The sequence below is a fragment of the Adiantum capillus-veneris genome, chromosome 13, assembly GCF_014529385.1.
Source record: "Adiantum capillus-veneris isolate H3 chromosome 13, ASM1452938v2, whole genome shotgun sequence".
Lineage (NCBI taxonomy): Eukaryota > Viridiplantae > Streptophyta > Polypodiopsida > Polypodiales > Pteridaceae > Adiantum > Adiantum capillus-veneris.
Window position 1 is genome coordinate 72,601,110 of NC_140943.1, and position 25,207 is coordinate 72,626,316.

Genomic DNA, 25,207 nt, shown 5'->3' on the forward strand with positions numbered 1-25,207 from the left:
CTCATCAACAAAATTGCCACACTAGTAACATCTCGGACCTCCACAATGAGATGGCCGAAGCAAGTAAAAACCAGAAATAATGAGAAAGAGAAAAATAAAACAGCAGCGTCTTCATGGGTTGAAGTGATTATGAAGACACAATAGAAGGTAGATGCAGCGGAGACCCATCAAGCGCCTGGACAGAACCCACTACATGTTAGTGGATATAGATGGGAGTCCAAGAGACCAGATCAGAGCTTATAGGACGAGGGTCCAGCGGAGTAGCAGTACTATACAAGGAGAAGCTACAGCCAATAATGCACATTGTACGCAAAGATGCTCATGCTCGGTATATGTGGGTGAGATTGAGGCCTGAGAATGGCATATAGCTCTACACTGCTATCTGCTATTTTCCTGAGAATGGCATATATCTCTACACTGCTATCTGCTATTTTCCCCCCAAGTACATAGGTCTATGCTAGGCCTAGAGGGCAATCACCTTTATATGTTCTAGACGATGGCATATGGGAGCTTTCCAGGGATGGTGAAATTATCCTCCCAGGGGGATTTAATGCCCGGACGGGTAATGCTCAGACAGTCTTCTATGACACTTCAGAGGAGATTCTTAGAGAGCTGGATGTAGGAGATTTGGGGCTTGATACACATTCACACGACAAAGAGTGGACAGAGTATGGGAGACACCTCACGGACATGGAGACTAGCCATACTTAATGGCCTACAGCGTTTTCCTAGAGCGTCCGGTTTCACATGCTTTCCACACACGCATTTGGCCAGCACAGTGGACTGTGTCATCGTACAACCGAGCTTCATCTCCTCCATTCAAAATTTGAGTGGACCCAGACCAGTGGGTGTAGTAGTGGATCATGCTCTCTTGACACTTTCCGTCTCCTTTCAGTTCAGTACAGCCCAGGTCTCAGGAGGGAGGACACATACCTGCTATACATTTACACCAGAGACTAACTCTGTTTATACAGAGGAGATCTATAGTCGTCTATGTACAGCAGCGAGGCCACACGACTTTGTGAAGGAGATCATCACTTCACTGACTCAGGCATTTGCATGATGCAACAACAGAGGCATATCCACAGGAGGGCTGACAGCACGTTCGTGGCCGACATCGACAGGGACCACCACGCCAGTCCGCTGCCACCAGCGCCCCTGGTGGCCGCCTTGCACCACGCCAGCAGCAGCGGGTTCTTATAGGGAACCATTTTGACCCCTATAGCAGGACAAGCCGATGGACACACCTTCCACCCCAACCTCGCCACTGACAGCCACCCCTCCTACCACTCCACCTACCCCCCTCCTACCACTCCACCACCTCCCCCCCCCCCCCCCCCCCCCCCCCCCCCCCCCCCAACATTTCCCCCGCTACCGCCTTCCCCCCTCCCATTCCACCTACCAGCCCCCCTGCTCCGTCTTTTACCCCCCCTCCTTCCGCACAGCCAACCCAGGGGACAGGACCTCCCTCGACAACTAGGAGGTCTCTTGGTAGTGCTTTTGCTAAGAGCCCCCTGGCGCAGGAGGAGCAGCCTTTTCTGTGGACACCTTTGGTAGTACACACATCACCTTTTGCAGCAGCCCCTCAAGGGCTGACTAGCTTCGACATCCGTCGTCGATGGGACTTCTTCGCTTACGATTTCACACGATTCCTTGGCGACTCTTCTCCTGACCTAGAGGTTGCCTGCTTCAGAGTTCACGTACTTTTTCTAGTAGCTAGAGGGGTAGACGCCCTGGACACAGCAGTTGGTTTCTCCTCCCCACTCAGTGTGACAGGGATCACACTGAGTGGACCTTGGATTCAATGACGGACTGGATACAGACTTTGTGGCCGTTGGCCAAGTTTTCTGTGACACCACCAGATACAACAGGATGTAGGCACATTGTGGTACGCTTTTTCTGACACGTAGAGTACACCCTGCTGTGTATATGTACACGAGGACTCTTGGACAGGAGGTAGCCCTATGGGCTGCACACTCTTCCTGGGCTTGGATTGGATAGTCACGCCTATCTCGAGGTCGCTCGGATGCAGATTACTCCCCATCTAAGCCAACCTCGAAGATAGCGAGGTTGACTGCTGTTGTAGCATCAGTTTTTTCTCACTGATCCCGTGAGGAAATTCTCATGGAATGTGCAAGGATTAGGTGGACCCGAGTTTCGTCAAAGGGGTCACTTGCGTCAAGAGCTTCAGAGATGCGTAGTGGGTGGTATGATTGATATACTTATGATCCCAGAGCATCTTTGTGAGAGCCGCATTCGGCGTTGTGGTCAGATTATCCGTGGTCGCTATGAGACGTTTTGGTCAGTTGCTTTTGGGCCTGGAGGCATCCAAGGAGGTGTATGTACGGCCTCATGGCAGCAGGCCGTTGTGGGCACAGGTATCATGGTGTCACGTAGGGCCCAATGGATTACTATTCAGGTTCACGGTAGCCTCATTAGCTTCTAGAACGTCTATGCACCTAACCATGAGAGTGCACGGGCTGAGTTTTGCTCACACATTGTGAAGTCTTTGTCCCATGCTGAGTTGTGGTGTGTTGGAGGGGACTTCAACATGCTGGAGGACCCCTCGGATAGGATTGGAGGCAACCATGCTACTGTGCACGGAGCTGAGTTGGTAGCCTAGGAGCGCTTATGTATGACCTTGCGGATTTCAGATGTTTGGGAGCATGAAGGCTTTGTGCGACCCCTTGACAGTCAATCTTTCTCTCGATCTGACCGCAGAGTAGGGGGTGTGAATCTATCTCGGATAGATCAATTTTCACGTGACACATCCAACCCTATGTGTCCGTGGACAAGCTACAGCATAACAGGGTTCAGTCAGTTCCGTCAAGTCCAGTCAGTCTAGATTAGAAGTGATCTGCCACTTCTGTGAGTCTATTCGTAGACCGTGCATGCCCAGTCACTTAGTGTAGATGCATATCCTCTGATTACACACAACATGATCATCAGTATTCCCATCCGGATCCATTAGAATCAGTTAGGGGATTTTTCCAATGACTTTGGCCTATTTTCCCTATTTTTGACTTATTTATTAAGTGACTTTCGTTGGGAACTGAGTAGGGCAAATTGGGTAAGTTAATATATAAGCAAACCCAAGTTAGCACTCAATGGCAGAAGAGGCAACAGGAGCCAAGCTCAGCAGGCAACTTCTCAGCCGAACCTTGGTGGTTTCCCCCTCCAAGCAAGATCCCAAGCCTTGGCGTTTTCTCCAAGCACCAGCCCTAGCGTTTTCTGACATCAACAAGGCCTACGTTTCTAGCATCAGCAGGTCCTCCCCGCAGCAGAAACATCAGCCTAAACGTTTTTGGAAAGCACAGCATCCCTGGCGTTTTTGGTCTACAACAGCCCTCGGGTTTTTGGATTTCAGCAGCAAATAAAGACCGGCAATATTCACCTAAAGTGTAGAAGATTCAACCCGTAAAGACCATCACTTTTCAGCCCTAAGAAACCTCAGTTTTCAGCCCCAAACCTGCAGATTTTCAGCGTCAAAGACCCACAGAAACAGCCCCAAAAATCAGCGTTTTTGGACCCGCAGCAGATTTCAGCCCATAGCGTTTTTGGACAGCAGTAAAAGGATTCCAGATTTCAGCCCTAGTGTCGACTTCGTCATCATCGACATAGCCTAGACTTGCATCAGTCTCACGCATACCATTTGTACCAGATTGTGCAATCATAAGTTGACCACTCTCACCGACAAGAGTGGGGCCTTCGGACGAGGGTTTTACTACATCTCTGGTGTCGTATCTCTCTTCTCTCTCTATCTCTCAGACTCATTCACTTGCACGCACAGTGTCCATTCGCTTTATTTGTGATCATAGCACTTTCTCATTAAGAACGGAAGACTCTCCCTTCCATAAGAACTAAAAGGAACCTTGAGCACCCTTTGGAGCACTCATCTTGAGCAAAGCACAAACAATCACTCCGCTGCACCTAACATTGGTATCAGAGCTTTAGCAATGTTCTGTATCACTCAAGGAAAGAATCACAAGAATTTTTTTTGCTTGTTGCGGTCGCACAAACCCAAGTTCGCTTAGGCGTGTCGATTCTTAATCGTGTTTTTGAAGAGTGACAGGAATCCCAAGAAAGAAGGGCTTGTCCAGCCTCCCCTTGTGTCTCTTTTCACTCATTGAGAGCGGACCATGCACTTAGCGACCGGCCAATCGACGTGAGGTGGGAAAAGGCAACCTTGGTGTGAGCGCAAGACCGCCAAGGGGTGCGCCCGTGGAAAAGAGTAGAACTCGGGTGAAGAGAAGATCCTTCTCAAACTCGGTTTGCAAGCGAAAGAAAACCTCAAGAACCTCACGACCCTGTAGAACCCAAGAACCCAAGTTCCTCGTGAACTTAAGAACCCAAGACCACAAGAACCCACGACTTCAGAATGGAATCACTCGAAGCGGAATGGATACTTCGCTTGGAAGTGATGAGCATGAGAGAGGCGAAGAAGAATTTTCCCCACCAAGAGGTTTTTCAGACTCTTCCCCATCTACGTCAAGAATTGCACTAACTCCAATGGAGGAGTTGGAGTTGTTGTTTATGGAACAGAATTTACAACGCGAAGCAAGAAATGCAGCAAGAATGGCAGAAATGAAACGCAGACACGCAGAAGACAAAGCAGAAAGAGAAGCCGAAAGAAAAGCAAGACAAGAACAGCGCGACCGACGCATGCAAGAGTTCTTACGACTCTTCTCTCGAGTGCCGGCACAGATGCAAGAGATCCAGGAAACGCAGACTCTCTCAGTCTCTTCTTCTCCAAAGCTTGATACACAGGATTTGCGTGATTATGAGAAGCATGATGAATTGAATGATAATGATTTGCATGATGATTTGAATGACAACAGTAAGCATGATGATTTGGATGCCAATGACAAGCATGATGATTTGGATGTTAATAATAAGCATGATGATTTGCATGATCAAGATGTGATTTCTCACAAGCATGTTGAGTTGCATAAAGAAGAAGTGATTGTTCAAAAGGACAATGTGTTAGTGGATGCTTTTTCTAGCAAAGCTAACCTCATTGCAGATTCGATCAATCACAACGAATCGATCTTGGCTTTCGAGTCGAGGTCCACAAAGCCCCCACAAGAAGATTCGATAGATCACGAAGAACCGATCTTGGCTTTCGAGTCGAGGTCCAAAGAACCCCCACAGGACGATTCGACCATTCAGGAAGAACCGATCTTGGCCCTCGAGCCTAGGTCCAAAGAACCTTTACAGGAAGTATTATGTGTTCGCATGATTGATTCGTACGCAGTGATCGAGTGTTTCATTCGTGATCGTTTCCTGTATTTTAGTCGACGTCTTTATGTGATCACTTTTCCTAGGCATGACATATTGTATGTTGAGCACGTCTCCATCATGAATGAGCACGAATGTATGCGGATTTTTCATGAAAAGCTGAAAAGTATGCATGTCAGGAAGTCACATTCCATGTCTCTTCCTTGCCACGACACAATTGCAAAAAGAGCACATGAAAGTATGAGCATCAAGCATAGGCATTTCCATTGTGAATTGCCACATTTGATTAATTTAGATCAGAAAAGAAAGCTTCGATCTCATTGTTTGCGTGAATGTGATGAACGGTTTAGCACTCCGTCTATTTGTTCATCTACATTGCATCCACAATCTTTGAGGAAGACAAGATTTTTTATGGAATGGGTATGTTCATGTTTTTGTGTTGGAAGTGGTTTCGGGAATTTTCAGCCATGGAGATTCTTGAAGAAGACAAAAGTAGGACTCTAGACGAAGTTGAAGCATCGAAGGAGCAACAACAGACTTTGTGTCGCTTTCGGCGCGGCCCAAAGAAGAAGGCTTTGCAAACCTTTATGAAGTTCAAGTACCGCACGACCCACACAGCAGAGTGGGCTGGCGAAGAGTCCCTTCCAAGATTCCGGATGCTATTGGCGATCTCCCTCGACGCCATACAGTTCGGTACCAGTACCTCACTTTGAAAACGAGGGGATGTCACGTGACACATCCAACCCTATGTGTCCGTGGACAAGCTACAGCATAACAGGGTTAAGTCAGTTCCGTCAAGTCCAGTCAGTCTAGATTAGAAGTGATCTGGCACTTTTTTGAGTCTATTCGTAGACCGTGCATGCCCAGTCACTTAGCGTAGATGCATATCCTCTGATTGCACACAGCATGATCATCAGTATTCCCATCCGGATCCATTAGAATCAGTTAGGGCATTTTTCCAGTGACTTTAGCCTATTTTTCCTATTTTTGACATTTTTCACTTATTTATTAAGTGACTTTCATTGGGAACTGAGTAGGGCAAATTGGGTAAGTTAATATATAAGCAAACCCAAGTTAGCACTCAATGGCAGAAGAGGCAACAGGAGCCAAGCTCAGCAGGCAACTTCTCAGCAGAACCTTGGTGGTTTCCCCCTCCAAGCAAGATCCCAAGCCTTGGCAATTTCTCCAAGCACCAGCCCTAGCGTTTTCTGACATCAGCAAGGCCTACGTTTTTGGCATCAACAGGTCCTCCCCGCAGCAAAAACATCAGCCTACCGTTTTTGAAAAGCGCAACATCCCTAGCGTTTTTGGTCTACAACAGCCCTCGCGTTTTTGGATTTCAGCAGCAGATAAAGACCGGAAATATTCACCTAAAGTGTAGCAGATTCAGCCCATAAAGACCATCAGTTTTCAGCCTTAAGAAACCTCAGTTTTCAGCCCTAAACCTGCAGATTTTCAGCGTCAGAGACCCACAGAAACAGCCCCAAAAATCAGCGTTTTTGGACCCGCAGCAGATTTCAGCCCATAGCGTTTTTGGACATCAGTAAAAGGATTTCAGATTTCAACCCTAGTGTCGACTTCGTCATCATCGACATAGCCTACACTTGCATCAGTCTCATGCATACCATTTGTACCAGATTGTGCAATCATAAGTAGACCACTCTCGCCGACGAGAGTGGGGCCTTCGGAGGAGGGTTTTACAATGTCTCTGGTGTCGTATCTCTCTTCTCTCTCTATCTCTCAGTCTCATTCACTTGCACGCACAGTGTCCATTCACTTTGTTTGTGATCATAGCACTTTCTCATTAAGAACGGAAGGCTCTCCCTTCCATAAGAACTAAAAGGAACCTTGAGCACACTATGGAGCACTCATCTTGAGCAAAGCGCAAACAATCATTCCGCTGCACCTAACATCAATTCTATGCCAATGACCACATCTGTTGACAGGGGAGGATCTGCAGGCATTTTGGCAGGGACCAGCTTTTCAGATCATGCGCCTGTGATTCTTACTTTGGCAGACAAGCAAGGGAGTGGGAATACCTTATTGCGCATCCCTGAGAGGATTTTACTGGATACAGAGCTCAGAGAGGAGATGGTGGGGCTTTGGACACAAAGTTCAAGCAAAAGGACACCCCAGCTAGTAGAGTGGCCACTTGTTTCTTCCTCCAGGAGTCTGCAGCCCGTTTGGCTGCATCTAAGGAGGAGGAGAAACGGCTTCGTTGAGGCATTGCTTTCGTACAGCGGATGCAGGAGCGCCATCCCGACAATCCTTGGATGGAGGAGCAGATGTAGCACTCCCGACAGGAGCTGATCACCATTGAGAAGCAATGCCATGAGTTTGCTTTCCATCGGCAGGCCTCTCAGTGGACCTAGGTAGGAGATAAGAGTTAGCAGTGAGTTCTTTGAGACTGTGGGGCCTCACCATGCATGCACCAGTGTTTGCAGCTGAGCCTCAATCAGAGCGTCAAGATGCATGCAAAGAGCAGGTTTGGGCGCAAATGCCTTGCCTAGTTACTGAGGAGATGCGTCAAAGACTTGAGATGCCTCTCCTGGTGGAGCAGCTTCATGAGGCCCTCGGGACACTCTCCTGGGGCAGTTGCCCAGGGGAGGATGGTTTGACTGCCAGTTTTTTCTTGGAATACTAGGAGTTGCTTGGTCAGGACCTTTGTAACGCTTACCAACACATCTTGTACATTGGAGAGATGCCTGACAGCATGAGGGAGGGTTTGATTTACCTTATCCCCAACGAGGGTGACGCCTTGGATGAGATTCGGCAGTGGCGTCCCATCACCATTCTCAACCAAGCCTACAAAATCTTAGCCAAGGCTCTGAGTTTGAGAATTCAATCGCTACTTGAGAGCATTATACATGGAACCCAGACAGGTTTTTTCAAGGAGTGCAACATGCTTGACAACATCTTCACCTTTTGGGAGGCTTCAACCCTTGCACACCTCCGAGGACAGGACCTTGTGATTCTCCTTCTCGATTTTGAGAAGACATATGACAGAGTTGATTCCAATTTCTTGGAGGGCACTCTACGCAGGATGGAGTTCTCAGATACTTGGATCATAGGGGTGTCAGCTCCCTAGAGATGTGCACACAGTCAGGTGTTGTTGGCAGGGGGAAGAGGGGAGCGCTTCATGCTTACCCGTACTGTTAGACACGGTTGTCCTCTTGCCCCCTTCCTGTTTCTCTTCTATGTTGAGGCGATGAGCAGATTTCTAACTTCGGGTTTGCATGGTTTAGAGCTCCCTATTAGGGGAGATGAGTTGCTTGACGTTGAGTTTGCTGACGACTCAGCCCTGTACTTGGAGGGCCATGAGGCCAATTTGCATAGGTGTCCGCAGGCTCTTGAGGTGTTTTGTTATGCGTCAGGAGCACTGATCAACTAGAGGAAGACAGTGGCTTTTTGGGTTGGCAATGCTCCTACAGCAGATTGGTCGTTGGGTGAGGGCTTCAGGTGGAACCCCCACGGACTTCTATACGCTATCTGGTCTGTCATGTCGGCTTGGATTTGTCTCCAGATCGGCAGATTGCTCCACTCCGCCTTTCCATTAGGAGGAAACTACTGCATTGGAGTTCGGCACGACTCTCTTTGGCTAGCAGAGTTATAGTGGTCAACCAAGAGCTGTTGGCTACTATGTGGTACATCACATCTTGCTCGATCTTCTCGAGTTCCTGCATCAGCCAGCTGGAGAGGTTGATCATGAATTTTTTGTGGTCAAGGCTTGACACCCAATCAGCCCGGGCAAGAGTGTCCTGGCAAGTCATCACTTTACCATGCTCTCAGGGGAGGTAGGGGATCATAGATCCAACACGGCAAAGCAGAGCCCTCCTTGGGAAGTTGGTGGTCAAAGGACATCTGCCAGGGGAGGAGCCCTTGAAGGAGATTCTACTTCACCAGATTCGAGCCCCAGTCCCTCATGAGGGCGGCCCTTGGAGTCCAACCATCAGGTGGAGTTTTACAGAGATGCGCAGAGTTGGTCTGAGCAGGAGCCTAGAGGACCGATTTGCTGTGAGCCTGCTTAGGTCCTGGGAGCAATTGAGGAGTGTCCTAGAGCAACATCAACCCACTTGTTTGGAATGCCATTGTTAGCACACAAAGAGACCACTTGGTAGCAGGCCTCACGTTTCTTGGGGTCCCATGACAGAGGGTCCAGACCGCACTTTCGGCGACTTGCTTCAAGTTTCAGTCTTGTTCGAGGAGGTTCACAGCATACAGTTACGAGCCATGAGGGGGGTGCAGAGCATGTGTCAGGATATTACAGAGGCTATACCAACTGAGTGGCATACCTCTCTTGAGGCATTGGCTCCTAGATGGATGGGGGCCTTCACTCGGCTAGAGGTCCTCATTGCAGTTCGTGCATGTTCACAGTCAGTACCACACATGTTCTTTGAGGTGTAGGGAGAGGGTCGCCTCCACAGAGTTTCAATAGAGGCACCACATGTTGCAGAGTGCTGTTTTCAGAGGATCCGAGTGGTGGGCATCTGTTGGAGGACTTGTGTCATAGATCCTAACCTAGCAGATCTCGAGTCAGGACACTCGCGACTGTGAGCTTGGGAGAGTCACCCTTTGGCACATGTAGTGGGACCCGGGAGAGTGGTTCTGGCGGGATCCTTTCTCTTCATCCGATCACCTAGGGATTCCTTTTTTCTAGTACACAGTTTGTTGGGGGCGACCCATATTGGCCGCACGGAGCGAGGTTTGCCCAGCAGTCGCACTTCACTGGCAGGAGGGCCTCACAATCGAGTTCTTGTCAGGCTTTTGAGAGAGGTTGTGGCATAGCAAGCAGCCAAGGAGAGCTACCATGTTGCAGTGGCTGCTTGAGCTACAACAGTTGGACGTTGGTTAGTACACAACAGCTTTTCGACAACCTGTGGCCATCCTTTGGAGAGCCAACGTCACTGTTTGTGGGACTGCCCTATCAAGGTAGTTTTTGTACAACCCGTCCCGTTCGGTCAGACCCGTCCCGTCTTCCATACGATCAGTTTACTACGACCGTTTCTAGCCGTTGGGCAGCTTTTGACAGTTGACTAGGGACCGTTGAACACACCTTTTGGGGTTGTTTTGGGGCGCAAATTCAAGCATTTTAGGCACATTGGATTCTATGTGTTGGGGCTCCTTGAGCTTTGATTGCTCCCCCTTCCACATGAGGCCCATGTGACATAATGACATTGGATGCCACTTCTCTCATGCTCTCCCTATCTCATGCTCTCCCTATCTCATGCTCTAGCCTCTTTCTATTTAAGCAATGCCTCTCCATCTTGTTCTCCAACACTTACAAGCTCTCAAGCTCTCAATGTTCCCATAATCAAGCTCTCAAGCTCTAGAGACTAGAGTCCCGCCTCTCCGTCTTCTCTCCCTCGGGTCTCTCTCTCTCAAGCTCCCATTGAAGCTCTCATAATTCACATCTTCATCTCTCTACCCCTCCCCCCCCCCCCCCCCAACCTCCTCTCTCTCTCTCTCTCTCTCTCTCTCTCTCTCTCTCTCTCTCTCTCTCTCTCTCTCTCTCTCTCTCTCTCTCTCTCTCTCTCTCTCTCTCTCACACACACACACACACACATCCATTGATACTAGTAGCTACATAGTACATACTACATAATGCCGCCTCCTCTTCATGAAGCCTTTAAGAAGCATTGCCGCTATTTTGAGCGGGTGGGGGGCAAGCAAAACGCTTGCAAGTGATGGTGCAAATATTGCCCAAAAGGCATGACCTCTTCCGTCACCCGTCTCATCATCCACTTGACAAAGATGGGAGGACAAGCAGACCCATGTCCCAATATTCCCAATGATATCCTTGAGGAATGCAAGAGAAAGTACCTTCCATTGAAGACACGCAAGGGTAGAGTCACCTCGGATGAGATAGTGCCGCCGGATGTTGATAGCTCCGATTCGGAGGAAGAGGCCTCTCCAACTATGTCCACGGCTATAGGTGCCACTGCGGCCTCATGTGATGGTGGTGCCATCTCCAAGAAGTCCAAGGCGTCGTTAAGTGATGGTGGCCGGCCTCTGAAGATGGCAAAGCAAGCCTCTAGCTAAATCGGTGGGTGGATGCTCCGGTCCCTCAAGGAGAGAAAGAATCGCGGAAATAGAGATTGTCTTCACGGTGATTGAATACAATCTCTCCTTCAACAATCTTCGGTTGGAGCGATGGAAGAGGATGGTGATAGAGATTGTCGTGGTTGGTCCATGCGAGGGGTGGATGGGTGTGTCATACCAAGACATGAGAACAAAGAAGCTAGAAGAAGAGAGGGCAAGTCATTACCTCGAGGACTCTCCCAAGAGGGACGACATTCTCCTCCAAATCAACCAGCGGTGGGATTGGATGAAGAGACCTATCCATTACTTGCGGCTCCCTTGCTTCCGGCTTACAAGAAGCCGTGACTCTTTGCAACTCAAGAGCTAATTGAGGAGCGCAACAAGAACCTCTTTAAGGTGCTAAAAGAAGAGGAGATTGCAGCGTTTCTCCAAGAGGTAATCAACTATAGCGACCAACAAGGCACTGCATTTACTTCCAACTTGTGTTGGAAGCGGGAATCCTTGGTGAGGTCTCTATATTGATGGGAGAGATTTGGCTATCAATTGACCACTCTCAAAAGACTTTCTTTGAGGGTTCTTCGTCAAGTAAGCGGCAAGCCTTAAAACTCTTAAAACTTGTGCTTAATCTTCTAATTTATGCCTTCAACTCTAGTCTCTTATAACTTATGCCTCTCTTGATGTGCTTCAGGATTGTTCATCGGGAGCATGTGAGTGGAATTGGTCCGCATACTCCCTCATCCACACCAAAATCCAAAACAACCTCTCAACAAAGCAATTAGAGCGACTTATCTATTGTCGATCCAATTTACGCATGTTGCGCTCAATGCATGAGATGCCTATGGCTCGACAGGTACACTCACGAGTCACCACTCTAGACTCTATAGTTTGCTCCACTTTCTAAACTCTAGTCTTTAAGAGTTTGAATATACTAATTATGTTTTCATTGTTCAATGTTGTAAATGTCAAATAGGTCAACGTGGATGAGCTCACGCTCACGACTGAAACTCTAAAGAGTGTCAACAAAGAGCAAGACCCTAAGAAGCAAGTGATCTTTCGTGAGCTCTACTTGGAGCTCGAGGAGATTGATCGCCGGGTTTCTCACACACGATCATGCAAGAAGGTCATCATCCATGGATTTACATCGGTTACAACTACAAGAGGTAGAGCTGCAAGGGCTTCGACTCCCCGTGGTGGTGGTGGAGGCAGAGCATCAACACCACCCACAGAGGCTCCTAGGACCTATGTGCGGCTCGGCTCCGGAAGCGGCTCTAGTGTGGCGGCCATCACTATGGAGGATGTTCCTAATTGTAGGCCTATCATTATGCAGCCTAGAGAGACAGAGTATGATAATGAAGGCAATCTCATTAGCGATGGAGATTATGAGTCGTCATCCTTCGACTCTTGTGAGTCAGAGGATGATGTTGATGAGCATAGCTCGCAAGAGGAACATGAGGAAGATGATGAGAGCACTAGTGACTAGAAGCTCTTAGACTTGTTACTTTAGTCTTTAGTCTCTCCATTTTGTGTCCACTTTTTGAGTACTTTGAAACCCCTTGGTCCCCCACTTTTTTGTATAATCTTGATTCTCTACTTATCATTTTGGTTTATGTAATGCTCATTCTCTTGAGTATTGACTCTTTGCATTGTAGTATTGTAAATTGTAATTTGTACAAATGTCAAGTTTCTTAACGAGTAAATTTTAAACCCAAGGGCTTAGTTTCTTTGTTTTTTTATTTGCGCACGTGACGTCATCATACATCTCAATTTTTTTTCGTTCGTTTAGTACCCCACATCTTCGTACGTGTACAAAACGTACGGGACCGTATGAGACCAATGTGTACCCTATGGCATAGCAGATTTGGCTTCAGGCTCTTCGGTTGATGCCAGCCCTTTCCACAGCTCGACCATACACTTGGGGTGCAGCCTAGAGAGCCAAAGTATGATGATGAAGGCAATCTCATTAGTGATGGAGATTATGAGCCGTCATCCTTCGACTCTTGTAGGGAAGAGGATGATGTTGATGAGCATAGCTCGCAAGAGGAACATGAGGAAGATGATGAGAGCACTAGTGACTAGAAGCTCTTAGACTTGTTACTTTAGTCTTTAGTCTCTTCATTTTGTGTCCACTTTTTGAGTACTTTGAAACCCCTTGGTCCCCCACTTTTTTGTATCATCTTGATTCTCTACTTATCATTTTGGTTTATGTAATGCTCATTCTCTTGAATCTTGACTCTTTATATTGTAGTATTGTAAATTGTAATTTGTACAAATGTCAAGTTTCTTTAAGAGTAAAGCTTAAACCCAAGGGCCTAGGCCTTAGACTTAAGAATTCTTTGTTTTTTTATTTATAACGCACTCATGTCGTCATACATCGTGAATTTTTTTAGTTCGTTTAGTACCGCACATCTTCATACGAGTACAAAACGTACGGGACCGTATGAGACCAGTGTATGCCCTACACCACAACAAATTTGGCTTGGGTTCTTCGGCTCATGCTAGCCCTTTCCACAGCTCAACAGTACATTTGGGATGCTGCAGCCTGGTCCACACTCACGGGCCTTGCACTCCACTTTGAGCTGACTTCCACCAGCACGATGATTGAGATTCAGGGGGGTCGACCTACACATCAGCCGGCTACATAGCTCATCCCCTAGGAGTGGTGCAGTGATAGAGAGTGGTGTTGGGAGCTTATATGTGGCCTGACACTCTGGTTCATCTAGCGGTCCCAATGCTTTCCCATCTTCGAGGCGCGCCTTGTCCCACCGGCACCGAGACCTTTCGTGACTTTTGGTTGGAGCTGATTCATACACTCAGGGGTCAGCTTGAGAGACTTCAGGGAAGCTCCATCCGCATGCGAGAGCGCCGAGAGGCTTTCTTACGACTTTGGCGTCCAAGGCCTTTTTTCACCATGGTTTAAGGTGTGCCTAGATGGCCATCATTACTGGCACCTGTGTGGCTATTTCCTCCTCCCATCTCATGACCTAGCTCTCATTGTACATACATTTTTTCTCATTGGGAGTGTCTCCCCTTTTTTCTAATGTAGCCCTCTCTTGTAGAGGTGGTTTGTAGCCCTGTGGTGGGCAGTTTTATCAACTAATGGAAGGATCTTTTTCTTGAAACAAAAAAATAAAGTCCAAAGTTGGACGCAGAAGAGAAAACCTTATGGGGGCAGCTCCTACGAAGGGTAGCAAATGAGAGGGATGCGGCGGTTGTAATAGACGTGGGGCTGGTGCTGAGCTGTGTCGCAAAGCAGGCTGAAGGTGGTGTTCTGCAGCCAGAAAGAGTCCCAAGCAAGGGCAAGTGCGAACAAGGCAGCAGCAGGGTGCAGCAGCGCAATTAGGTTAGCTCAGCCAGTGCGTGCAGCAAAAACAGCAACAGGTCACCAAAAGTATCTCGACAGGCAGCATGCAGGTCCGAAGGCCAGCGCACATAGCTCAAGAAACCGGTGTCAAATTTCAGGTTGACAGTTCTGTTACGCCCTCCCTTCCAGTACTCACTGGATGCACCCTCGCTGACTCTTACACAGTCCGAGATCACCAGGCTCATTCGCTCAGCTAGACACCAGGAGGACATGGATACAGCCAGCATGGGAGCTGGGCACGAAGATGGCTTTCTACAGAGAGCATCTTCTCCAGCTTACGGAGGACGGTTTTGTGACGAGGCCCAGATACATGGACACCCACTTGTCTCATGGGATACGATGTGCTATTGGCCAGATACGCATACCTTCACACCAGCTGCGGATCGAGCTGCGGATCGAGACTGGGAGATACAGCGGAGTACAAGCAGAGGCCAGGATATGCCCCTTGTGCGACACTCAGCCTGAGACAGAGTTGCACTACACATGCCACTGCCCCGTCTACTACCAGATACGAGGCCGCTTCCATTGCTTGTTCAGAGAGAGAGCTTTGGACCACTCTCCAGAGTCATGCGGTACGAGGATCAGAGATGCCTGGGTCTGTTTTTGCTCGAGCTACGCAGACGCAGAGAGAGCTTGATGAGAGGAGAGGCTAGCCAGTCTCAGAGATAGATCACAAACTTCTTCAGAGCTGCCACTGGACACCCGGAGGAGCTACTACCACAGCAGAGCTCGTCGCCTCACACCAGAGGCACACTAATCGATCGAGCGACCGAGCTGGGGAGATGCAGACGCCACGACTGCGTGGAACTACACAGCATAGACGGAGGCTGCATTAGAGGATTCGGATCACTTTGGCCCGACACGCACGACGCCCAGTCAGACTACCGACCATGGAGGAGATTGATGAGATCCGCCAGCGACCGATGCTGGATCTCTTGTGATCTAGCTATCCCAGCTAGCTACTTAGTTCACACCTAGCAGTTTAGGATTCCATAGTATTTTATTTTGTCATTTTGTCATCTTGTTACTCTGACTTTGTATTAGATCCACCACATTGTAACTTTCTGGTCTCATAGGTCACTTTGGCCTTTTGAAGACATTAATATAACATTTCATTTCTCTCTCTCTCTCTCTCTCTCTCTCTCTCTCTCTCTCTCTCTCTCTCTCTCTCTCTCTCTCTCTCTCTCTCTCTCTCAATGGGTCAGGAGATCAGTACCTACTTTCAAATATGGTCAGGAGATTGTGGAGTATACAGATGCATACACTTACCTGGGGAGTCTTTACTGGGCCGAGATTTTCTTTAAGAAGAGCAGCAGAGACTAGACTAACTAGAGCTGGTGCGGCTCTGGGAGGAATGGAGAGGATGTGTTCACAGGTTCAGTTCGAGGAACCTAGGACAAAGTTATGGCTCTTTGATACTTTGGTTGCCTCTACTATGTTATATGGGGTGCAGGTTTGGGGACCTTCAGTAGGCCAGGATGGTTGGAGGCGTATGGAGAAGCCCCTGGTATCTATGATCTCTCGGCTGATTAGAGCCAAGGCTTCTGTACCGCATGATATCATTCGAGTGGAATTAGCTGCCCCCCCTATGGAGATTGAGGCGCTTACCAGATCAGTCTCCTTTGTACACAGTACGTGGGATACTACCAGAGACAGATATGCGAGGGTGGCTCTAGAGTCCTCCAGACAATTAGCTCTTAATGGGGATACATCATGCTGGTATGCACAGATGGCATCATTGTTTCAGACACATGGCTTCACCATGGACAGATTGCCTCCTTTTCAATACTCTCTACGGGCACCCTTGAGGTCTCTGACGCAGGTAGAGATTGATAGACTCATTCGTAAGGATCTCATCCAGTTGGACGCAAGGACCTGGATAGAGCCGATACAAGAGTTGGACACAAAGATGGCTTTCTATAGAGACCATCTTCTCCACTTCACGGAGGATGGGTTTGTGATTCGACCTAGCTATATGGACACACATCTTTCTCATGGTTTGCGTTGTGCCATTGGTCAGATACGCACGTCCTCACATCAGCTCGAGATTGAGACTGGCAGATTCAGAGGGACACCAGCAGATAGCAAGATATGCCGGTTATGCCATCTAGAGCCAGAGACAGATGTACATTACATATGTCACTGCACAATGTACTATGAGATACGAGGCCGTTTTCATTGTCTATTCAATGAAGGTTTTGGGCCTCTATCTAGGGTCATGAGTTATGAGGATCAGAGATGTCTTGGGCTATATCTACTTGAGTTACACAGACATAGAGAAACTTTACTTAGGAGAGCTGAAGAGAGACAACCCCAGAGACAGATCACAGATTTCTTTACACTAGATATTGTACACCCAGAAGAACAGACACAGGAGCAGCCAACAGTGGAGAGGTCTGTCCGCACTACTGGCATTCTCATAGACCGAGCATTGGAGCTAGGGAGATCTAGACCACCCCGATGGAGAAGAGGAGCTACACAGTTTCGAAGGATGCTACAGCAAAGGATTCGAGCCATACTTTTTCGTCGTCCATAGTGCAGATGAAGATGGATCTCTATGAAGATGGATTCTCTACTTCCCTCCCATATCGTCTACACATTGTATTGCTTAGTTCACACATTTCGCGCCTTTCACCTTTCACACCTATCATCTTAGTTTAGGATTCCGCGGTATTTATATTCTATTATCCTAGTTTAATTTATTTTGTTAATCTGACTTTGTATCAGATACACCACATTGTAACTTTCTGGTCTCATAGGTCACTTTGGCCTTTTGAAGACGTTAATATAACATTTCATCTCTCTCTCTCTCTCTCTCTCTCTCTCTCTCTCTCTCTCTCTCTCTCTCTCTCTCTCTCTCTCTCTCTCAGATGCCTGATAGAGCAGTCACGGAGTCGAGGGAGACGCCTCTACTGTTGCTTTGTGGACTTCCGCAAAGCTTTTGACACAGTCCCTAGAGAGCGGCTGTTACAGCGTCTTATATCTCTGGGTATACCGCCAGACATGATATGGGCCATATATGCTTTGTATGAGAGAGTATCAGGCAGAGTCCGATGCCCTGGCGGACTTTCAGATAGCATCACTAGCACCATTGGGGTGAAGCAGGGTTGCCCGCTCTCCCCTACTCTCTTCGGCTTATATATAGATGAGATAGCAAATTACATCAGACAGAGTGGAGGAGCAGGTGCCGACCTCTCAGGCACTCAGGTACATAATATGTTATATGCTGATGACATTGTTCTACTTGCAGAGTCACAAGAGGATCTACAGCTCCACATACATGCTCTCGGCTCCTTTTGTACAGATAGAGGGGTGACAGTGAACCTTGGCAAGACCAAGGTTCTGATATTCCACACTTCAGGGATTGTTCGGAGGAGATCAGTCTTCCCCTTTGCAGATAGCCAGATTGAGGTGGTAGAGTCATATGTGTACTTGGGCATCACGTTCACTGCTAGGACGGGCCGCTTCTCCATGGCACAGGCTGCTAGAGACAGCACCACCCGAGCTTACGCAGCGCTAGCTATGCTTGAGAAGGGCTGCCATCAGACACATTTTCAGGAGCCTCGCACGAAGAGCTGGTTATTTGACACCTTAGTCACTCCAGCCCTACTATATGCTGCCCCAGTATGGACCCCAGGTCTTTCAGAGCAGATGTGGAGCAAACTTGAGAGGCCACAGATACTGATGCTTGCCCGGATGATTCGGAGTAAGCCATCAGTTCCCCATGATATTGTGAGAGCAGAGTTTGGTGCTTCACCTATGGTAGTGGAGGCACTATTCCAGACTATGGGATATCTTCATAGATAGAGAGACATGAGAGCAGACAGACTATCTCGCCTTGCTCTAGAGGCGTCTCGAGAGCTAGCGGACTCAGGAGATCAGAGGTCATGGTATGCCAGTGTGACTAGGTGGCTTCAGACTTATGGTTACTCTATGGACAGATTGCCTCCTTCACAGTATGATCCAGATGCACCACGCCAGGTCCTCCCACACACTGAGAGGAACACAGTCATCAGGTATGAGCTCACACAGAGATACACAGAGCAGACCTAGATTACACCTTCGCGGCCACTGGCCACGAAGATGGCATACTACAGAGACCACTTCCTCACGCCCACTGAGGATGGGTTCATACAGCAGCCTAGATACATGGACATATATCTACCGCATGGCACGAGGGTGGCCATTGGACAGCTCAGAGTATCATCACATCAGCTTGAGATAGAGAGTGGCAGAGCAGCCCGCATCCCACGAGAGGCCAGGCTATGCAGATTGTGCAGACAGGAGGTGGAGTGTGAGAGCCACTTCCTGTGCAGATGTCCCCACTATGCTGAGATCAGATCACGCTACCCCATCCTGTTTGATAGACCGAGAGTTTCACTACAGTCAGTGATGACATCATTGGATCAGAGGCTGCTGGGGAGACTCTTGATAGAGATGCACCAGCATAGAGAGCGAGCCCTTGAGATGGGGGAGGGTAGAGCTGAGGACAGACAGACAGCTCACGGATTACTTACAGGCTCTAGCACCTACACAGACGCAGCCACAGCCACCCACATACCAGGGGATGACTCTAGCACGAGCTGAGGAGGCCAGAGCTAGACGGAGACCACGGCTACCAGGATATCGCTCTCGAGCATCCCAGAGACATAGGAGAGAGGTTCAGGCCATCAGGGCACGACATGCAGCCCACATTCAGAGCAGACGCTTGACCTAGCTCACATAGCTAGACTCATCACATCAGGCTCGCGGATGTATCAGATACTATACCCTACCCTCACCACTGGTTGGAGCTGACTCAGCCACATACACCCTACACCCTCCTCCCTCCTATCACAGTTCTATATTCTATCATGTATACCGGATGTTTTGTTATTACCCGGTCACACTACATTTTGTACACCGGATGCTTTGTTATTACCCGGTCACACACCCCATTGTATATACCGGATGTTCGATTATTACCCGGTCACACCCCACATTTTTGTTACTTTACACGCACACAGGATATCCAGCAGATATATACTTTGTACATTGATTTGTCTCATAGGCCAGTTCTCTTTGGCCTTTTGAAGACGTAGATAAAATCTTTCTTTCTCTCTCTCTCTCTCTCTCTCTCTCTCTCTCTCTCTCTCTCTCTCTCTCTCTCTCTCTCTCTCTCTCTCTCTCTCTCTCTCTCTCTCTCTCTCTCTCTCTCTCTAAATCAGCCAGCCTTCTTTCCATGGCTCCTCGCAAACAACCTACCTCAAAGGCATATGTTTTGTGACTTGTCAATAAAGCTTTGCACAAATTTCTTTGCTATCCCAAGTTCCCAAAATCTGAGTTCTCAGAGTACTTCCGTGTGTGAGAGAATGTACGTCCAAAGCATTAGAGGCAATTTAAAGCTTTGAGACATAGTCCTCAATCACATCTTCATAGCCCCTTTTTTACCCAAAGCAAGACAGTCTTCAAGCTCTTGTTTAGGCTTTCCCTAAGTCAACACATTTAGTTTCCGTGCAGTGAAAACTATGAACAACTGAGATGAGCCTGCAAAAACTAACAGTTACATTTGAGGTATCTAGAGAGAGATCGAAAAGGCATACAACGAGGCCAACCACATTGATAGATAATATTAACATATGCTAGAACAAACCTTTACATATTGGATGCAAAAACCTCACACATACCAGCTGAATTTTTGTGAACGCGTAGACCCATCCTAAGCCAACTGCTTCATACAGCTTCTTAAATGCCTGCATTCATATGGATGAAAATTAACTCTCACATCAATGGTAAACAACTAGTAAGCCACTTGGTTGCTTGATCTCTTGACTATAAAAATTTTCATAACATGTACGCACAAGATTATCGTGTATGGTACAAGTGCATACCTGTATATTTATCCAAGTGCATGCATATATGACAGTAGATATATGCATAGTTTTTCCATACATCAAAGGACTCCGACAATGGAATAAGTATGGATCGAACCCCCCCACGATTTCATACGGCACACTAAAAACAGTGTACATATGACACTTAATACAATATAGAGGAGCACACGACCATACAATGCAGTGAAACACCAGAGAAAGTAGAATAGAGGCAAAGAACAAAATGAGGAGGCCAAAAAATGGAGCCTCAGGGCAAGAAATGCAACCTCAAGGCAGTAAAGTCCGAAAAACCCAATCATACTTCAATCAGACTTGGACATGTCCGCAAAAAAGCTCTTTCGATGTACAGATACTAGGGACTAGAAGTTTGCAAACCAATAGTGGTACCTTCACCAAAATACCTTGGGAGAATGTAAAGAAAATAGGATGGCCGCTGAAAAGAGATAATAATGATTCGCACTTCTACGCTTCTTTTTTAACATCAAAGACGAAACAAATGTTTCAGAAAATGTCATAATCCAGCATACTCACTAACAACTCATAATTAACCTACGCATCATCTTCAGTTGCTTAATCTATTGAACCATAGAACGTGACTTATTTCTCCCACAAGGTAAGTTTTGTAGCATGAGTGGGCAACACAGAAACATCACCCTGAACCAAGCTATCCCAATATAATTGGAAGACTGTTTGCCTTCAACTTTGCAAAATAGATTCCTCTCATCTTAGAGCTTTGAGCGCTTCTTCAATCAAATAAATTTGCTAGACCTGATAAGCCCTAACTTCGTTACACTCACTCGTTTAACTACCTACCACATGATTTGTAAACAAGACTTGATGACAAGGGTGTTGTATAAGATAAACTCAAAAGGCAAGAGGATAACCGTGGGTTATTATGTGCCTATTCAGCAGCACCAAGAGCTACCTATTTCCACCCCTTGAGTATTATCACTTTGTTAGAAAATACAGCAAAGAATCCGTCTCAAGGTTGTTTGTGTGTGTGGTTTGAGTTTAATTACTCATTGTACTCTACTCAACTTGAAGATGAAGAAAGAAAAAAAATTATTGCAAATGACAATGTAGGACATGTTTCTAAGACCATGGCCTCAGCAACAAGGCCTTGGAAAACTTTCAGAAATAAACACTATACACGAGCCAAGATTGAGCATGCCTATGAGTCGTTTCACATTACATACTCTCTCCTATTTGTGGCAACAAACAACCACCCCACCCAATGCCATGAAGGTTCAACATACAGAGAAAAAATGGGAAAACAACTAGGCCTGTGAGAAACACAAACTCCGAGACATACTCTCAAAGTACCGTTTACAAAACCTCCCGATTTTGCAGATCTTTCAACAGTTTTTGAACTACATGTTTCCACCTCTGTTGCCCCAGGTTTTTCCTCCTCCTTTGGCACCAGAAATCACGAGGGCCTCTTCCCAACAACCTACACAGTCTTCTATTCCGACGGGGGCGTTTTGAGGAACATGGTGTTGTCAAAGGAGCAGTGGAAAAGGGTGAATCGGGTGACGAACTTGTCTACAGCCACAAGCAAACCTCCTCTCCGGACCAAGCAGCCAATGGATCTCAAATCTATCGCGATAGATCTCCTCGTACTCAAGCTCCTAGCGCGAACCACCCATCGTACCGACACGGGAACAATTTGCAAGCAGTGGCACACCAAAAAGGGCATGTACACGGCGAGGGCAGGGAGCTCTAGCAAGAGGGAGATGGGTCGCAAGGGAAAAACGCTATAGAGAGAGAGATTGATGGTGAGAGAAAACGCTAGAGAGAGGGTGTAGTTGTACACAACAAAAATGCTAGCAAGAGGAAACACTAGAGAGAAAGTGTGCCCAAACACTCGAGCTCTGCAATGATCGCAACATTCCAAAAGTACTCGGAGGGGGGGGGGAGCCTATATAGGGCAAATGATAAATTGTCGTATCTGCTGGTAAAAAACCCCACAACCCTAATAACTCGGAAAAATGGTAATAAATATGTCAACTCGCTGAAAGTGACCTACTACACATGGCAACCTACAAACCATGTGTCGAAAATTTGGATCCTCGAACCCCGGAGGTTTCTCCGCATACACCTCCTCTAAGTCACCATTGAGAAATGCAGAAACAACATCCATCTGAAAAACCTGCCACCCGAAAAAAGGCAGCAAGGGCAAAAATATCCGAATTGTCGCCATCCTCGCAGTCGGTACAAAAGGTCTCATCGTAGTTCATGCCAGTTTTCTAAGAGAAGCCCTTGGCATCTAGTCTTGCCTTGTGCTTGTCCAAAGAACCGTCAGATTTGTACTTGGTCCTATGGACCCATTTGAGAACAATCACCTTCCACTTAGCACGCCGCGGAACCAACTCCCAAGTGTTGTTCTTCTTGATGGCATCAAGTTCTTTCTGCATGGCCAACTTCCACTTTGGTTGTGAAAGCGCCTCATCAACTATCAGACGATCTCTGTCCTTTGACACTGTCGACATCAAAGCATAGTTCACCTATAATAAAGTCACATCTCCCTCAGCAAGTCGAAGTCACTCAGATCGTCGTGTAGTACCAGCTTCACACCAATCATCTCGCAAGGTCTCCAATAGCCACTTCGGTAACTTGTCTGACTTGCTCCTATATCTCGCTCTAGCCCTGCCATTAGGAAGACAATGGGGTCTAGGAGGGCCTCTTTATTTGGCACTTTAAGGAAGTCAAACTTTTAGTATTAAGAAAGTAATCAAAGGATAGCTTTTGTATTCAAACAAAAAAAATGGTTATTTTATTTGAATTCAAAGTTTCCCCCCAAAATGAAATTTAAAATCTACTGGGTAAAACCATATCGTGTAGCATATCTACGGAAAGATCTCCATGTGTAGATTGCAGAACTATGATCTCCACTCAAAGCAAAGATCATATGTGGGACTTATGGGAGGCCGAAAATCATAAAATTGTCCACCTCTTTTTTGAAGAAAAAAGTGCATCCTTTGACCACTCTTACACATCTCTTACACACCCACCATTCTTGCACACATGGCGCATGAAGCACACAAAGCGCACTCGGTGGCCTCTACACCAAGGTACTACTTGGATGCCTCACGGTGAGGGGGTATTGAAGGGGCACGACCTAACGTTTTATGCGGCTAGGACGCGACCAAGAGCTAGTAAAGTTGACGCTCTATTGTTGAGAATGACATCTTTATGGGAGAGAATCACCTTGAGCATATGGAAGGAGTCATGCTCACACACACCTTCAACCAACCTTAATGAAAAGAGAGAGAGAGAGAGAGAGAGAGAGAGAGAGAGAGAGAGAGAGAGCCACCGACAAGGATCCAAGGAATGAATTATTGGAGTGAGAGGTTTGAAGCGGTGTCTATTTCCAAAACCTCTCTTGGCTAACCGTACAAATGGTTGCAATTATGCATGCGGAGCAAATATACGTATGAGGGTGACGGAGAGAGGAAGGAGAAGGGAGAAAGAAAAGAGAAGAGGAAGTGGGGAATAAATGTGCTTGATAATGGATGTGAGAGAAGGATGAAACACGTATAACTAGAATTGCCTTGATCAAGCCTTAACAAAACTTGCTACACGCACCCACGCCAATGTAAATGCATTCATCACAACAAAATAAAAACTTGAGCATTAATCATTTATTAAGGGGAAATCAAATGAAAAACCTTCACACCTCCACCAAGGGAGTGATTACACACCTAAAGCATCCACACAAATCAAGCATGCTAGCTACAATCATGAGAATGTAAACACTATCACCCTGCAAAATCGATGGTAGCCTAGAGGTGCACAAAGAGCCTAATTAGGGCATGCTACAATGGAGAGGCGCTCAAGTGTGTTTGGGCTGAGATGAGGGACTCTTTATATAGCCTCTCTCACCCCATTACAATTAGTGAAAATTATAATTAAGGGCTTGAATTGGGGAACAAATTGAGATGCCCTGGGAGCCGCCACCTTGACCTTCTTGATGCCTTTACCTTGAAGCTTCACCTTGCCACTTGAGAGGTTGATTCTTGGTCATTATGTGCAGCAATTCACCTTTTTTGGAGATTGTGAAATGACTAGCACCTATCTCACAAATTGTGGTGAAAAGGGGAGAGGAATGGGCCATACTTAGAGGGATAGATACATGTGTGTGAGGATGAATGAGAATTGGGTGGAGAGGGGTGAAGCTATGGAGTTATTTTAAGGTTTTTGTGGTCGATTTTGATATAATTATGTAGAGATTATAATAGATAATAGAAATTTATTATGGATCCTCAATATGTGTAGGATTTTAGTGATAGTGTGTGTAATTAACTAGTGCATACACACACTAGTAAGAGGAAGAAGATGAAGTGCAACCATGGAAGCTTGAGAGGGTTGATTAGGAGTGGAAAATGATAGAATTTTGAATAACGTTAAGTGTGTGTGTGTGAGCAAGAAGGTGGCTAGGGTGAAAGGGGGAAATACTAGGTGACGAATATGACCAAAAAAAAGACTTTTTTCACCACAAATGGCTCCAATATGGGGCCCCACTTGCTATGCCCGAATGTTGCGTGGAGGGGGGGTCTAGGGTGACCTTTGGGGGTTGGGGGAATCATTTCCCTCAAGAAAATGGAGAAAAGTAAAAAAAATTGGCTTTGGCATTTCCCTCTTTTCCTTATGAGCCAAAAATAAGGTGACCACCATGCATGATGTTCCTTTTGGACTT

At 47.0% G+C, this 25,207-nt stretch overlaps 2 protein-coding genes across 8 annotated transcripts in view; one reads left to right on the forward strand and one right to left on the reverse strand.

Annotated features, from left to right (window-relative positions):
- LOC147444240 (Putative thiol-disulfide oxidoreductase DCC) overlaps positions 1-25,207 on the reverse strand; it is a 114,753-nt gene that overhangs the window by 1,092 nt on the left and 88,454 nt on the right. For all 7 annotated transcript variants that reach the window (XR_015190110.1, XM_086527813.1, XM_086527815.1 and 4 more), the window contains one exon: positions 20,305-20,370. Coding sequence is in view for 6 of the 7 variants with exons in the window: in XM_086527813.1 (XP_086383939.1) it covers positions 20,305-20,370 (66 nt within the window). In the remaining variant the exon portion in view is untranslated. The remainder of the gene's footprint in view (positions 1-20,304; positions 20,371-25,207) is intronic.
- LOC147444241 (uncharacterized) lies at positions 15,865-18,445 on the forward strand. Its single transcript, XM_086527645.1, has 3 exons — positions 15,865-17,017; positions 17,398-17,424; positions 17,731-18,445. Exons 1-3 carry the CDS (start codon positions 15,867-15,869, stop codon positions 18,443-18,445), a joined length of 1,893 nt encoding a protein of 630 aa, XP_086383771.1. The 5' UTR covers positions 15,865-15,866.

Excerpts from the sequence above, each read along its gene's own strand:
- LOC147444241 (XM_086527645.1), top strand. The coding sequence starts at position 15,867 with ATGGTCAGGAGATTGTGGAGTATACAGATGCATACACTTACCTGGGGA. Across the intron at positions 17,018-17,397 it reads GAAGAACAGACACAGGAGCA|GTCACTTTGGCCTTTTGAAG; the intron begins GCCAACAGTGGA and ends CTGGTCTCATAG. Across the intron at positions 17,425-17,730 it reads TGGCCTTTTGAAGACGTTAA|TGGGGTGAAGCAGGGTTGCC; the intron begins TATAACATTTCA and ends CACTAGCACCAT.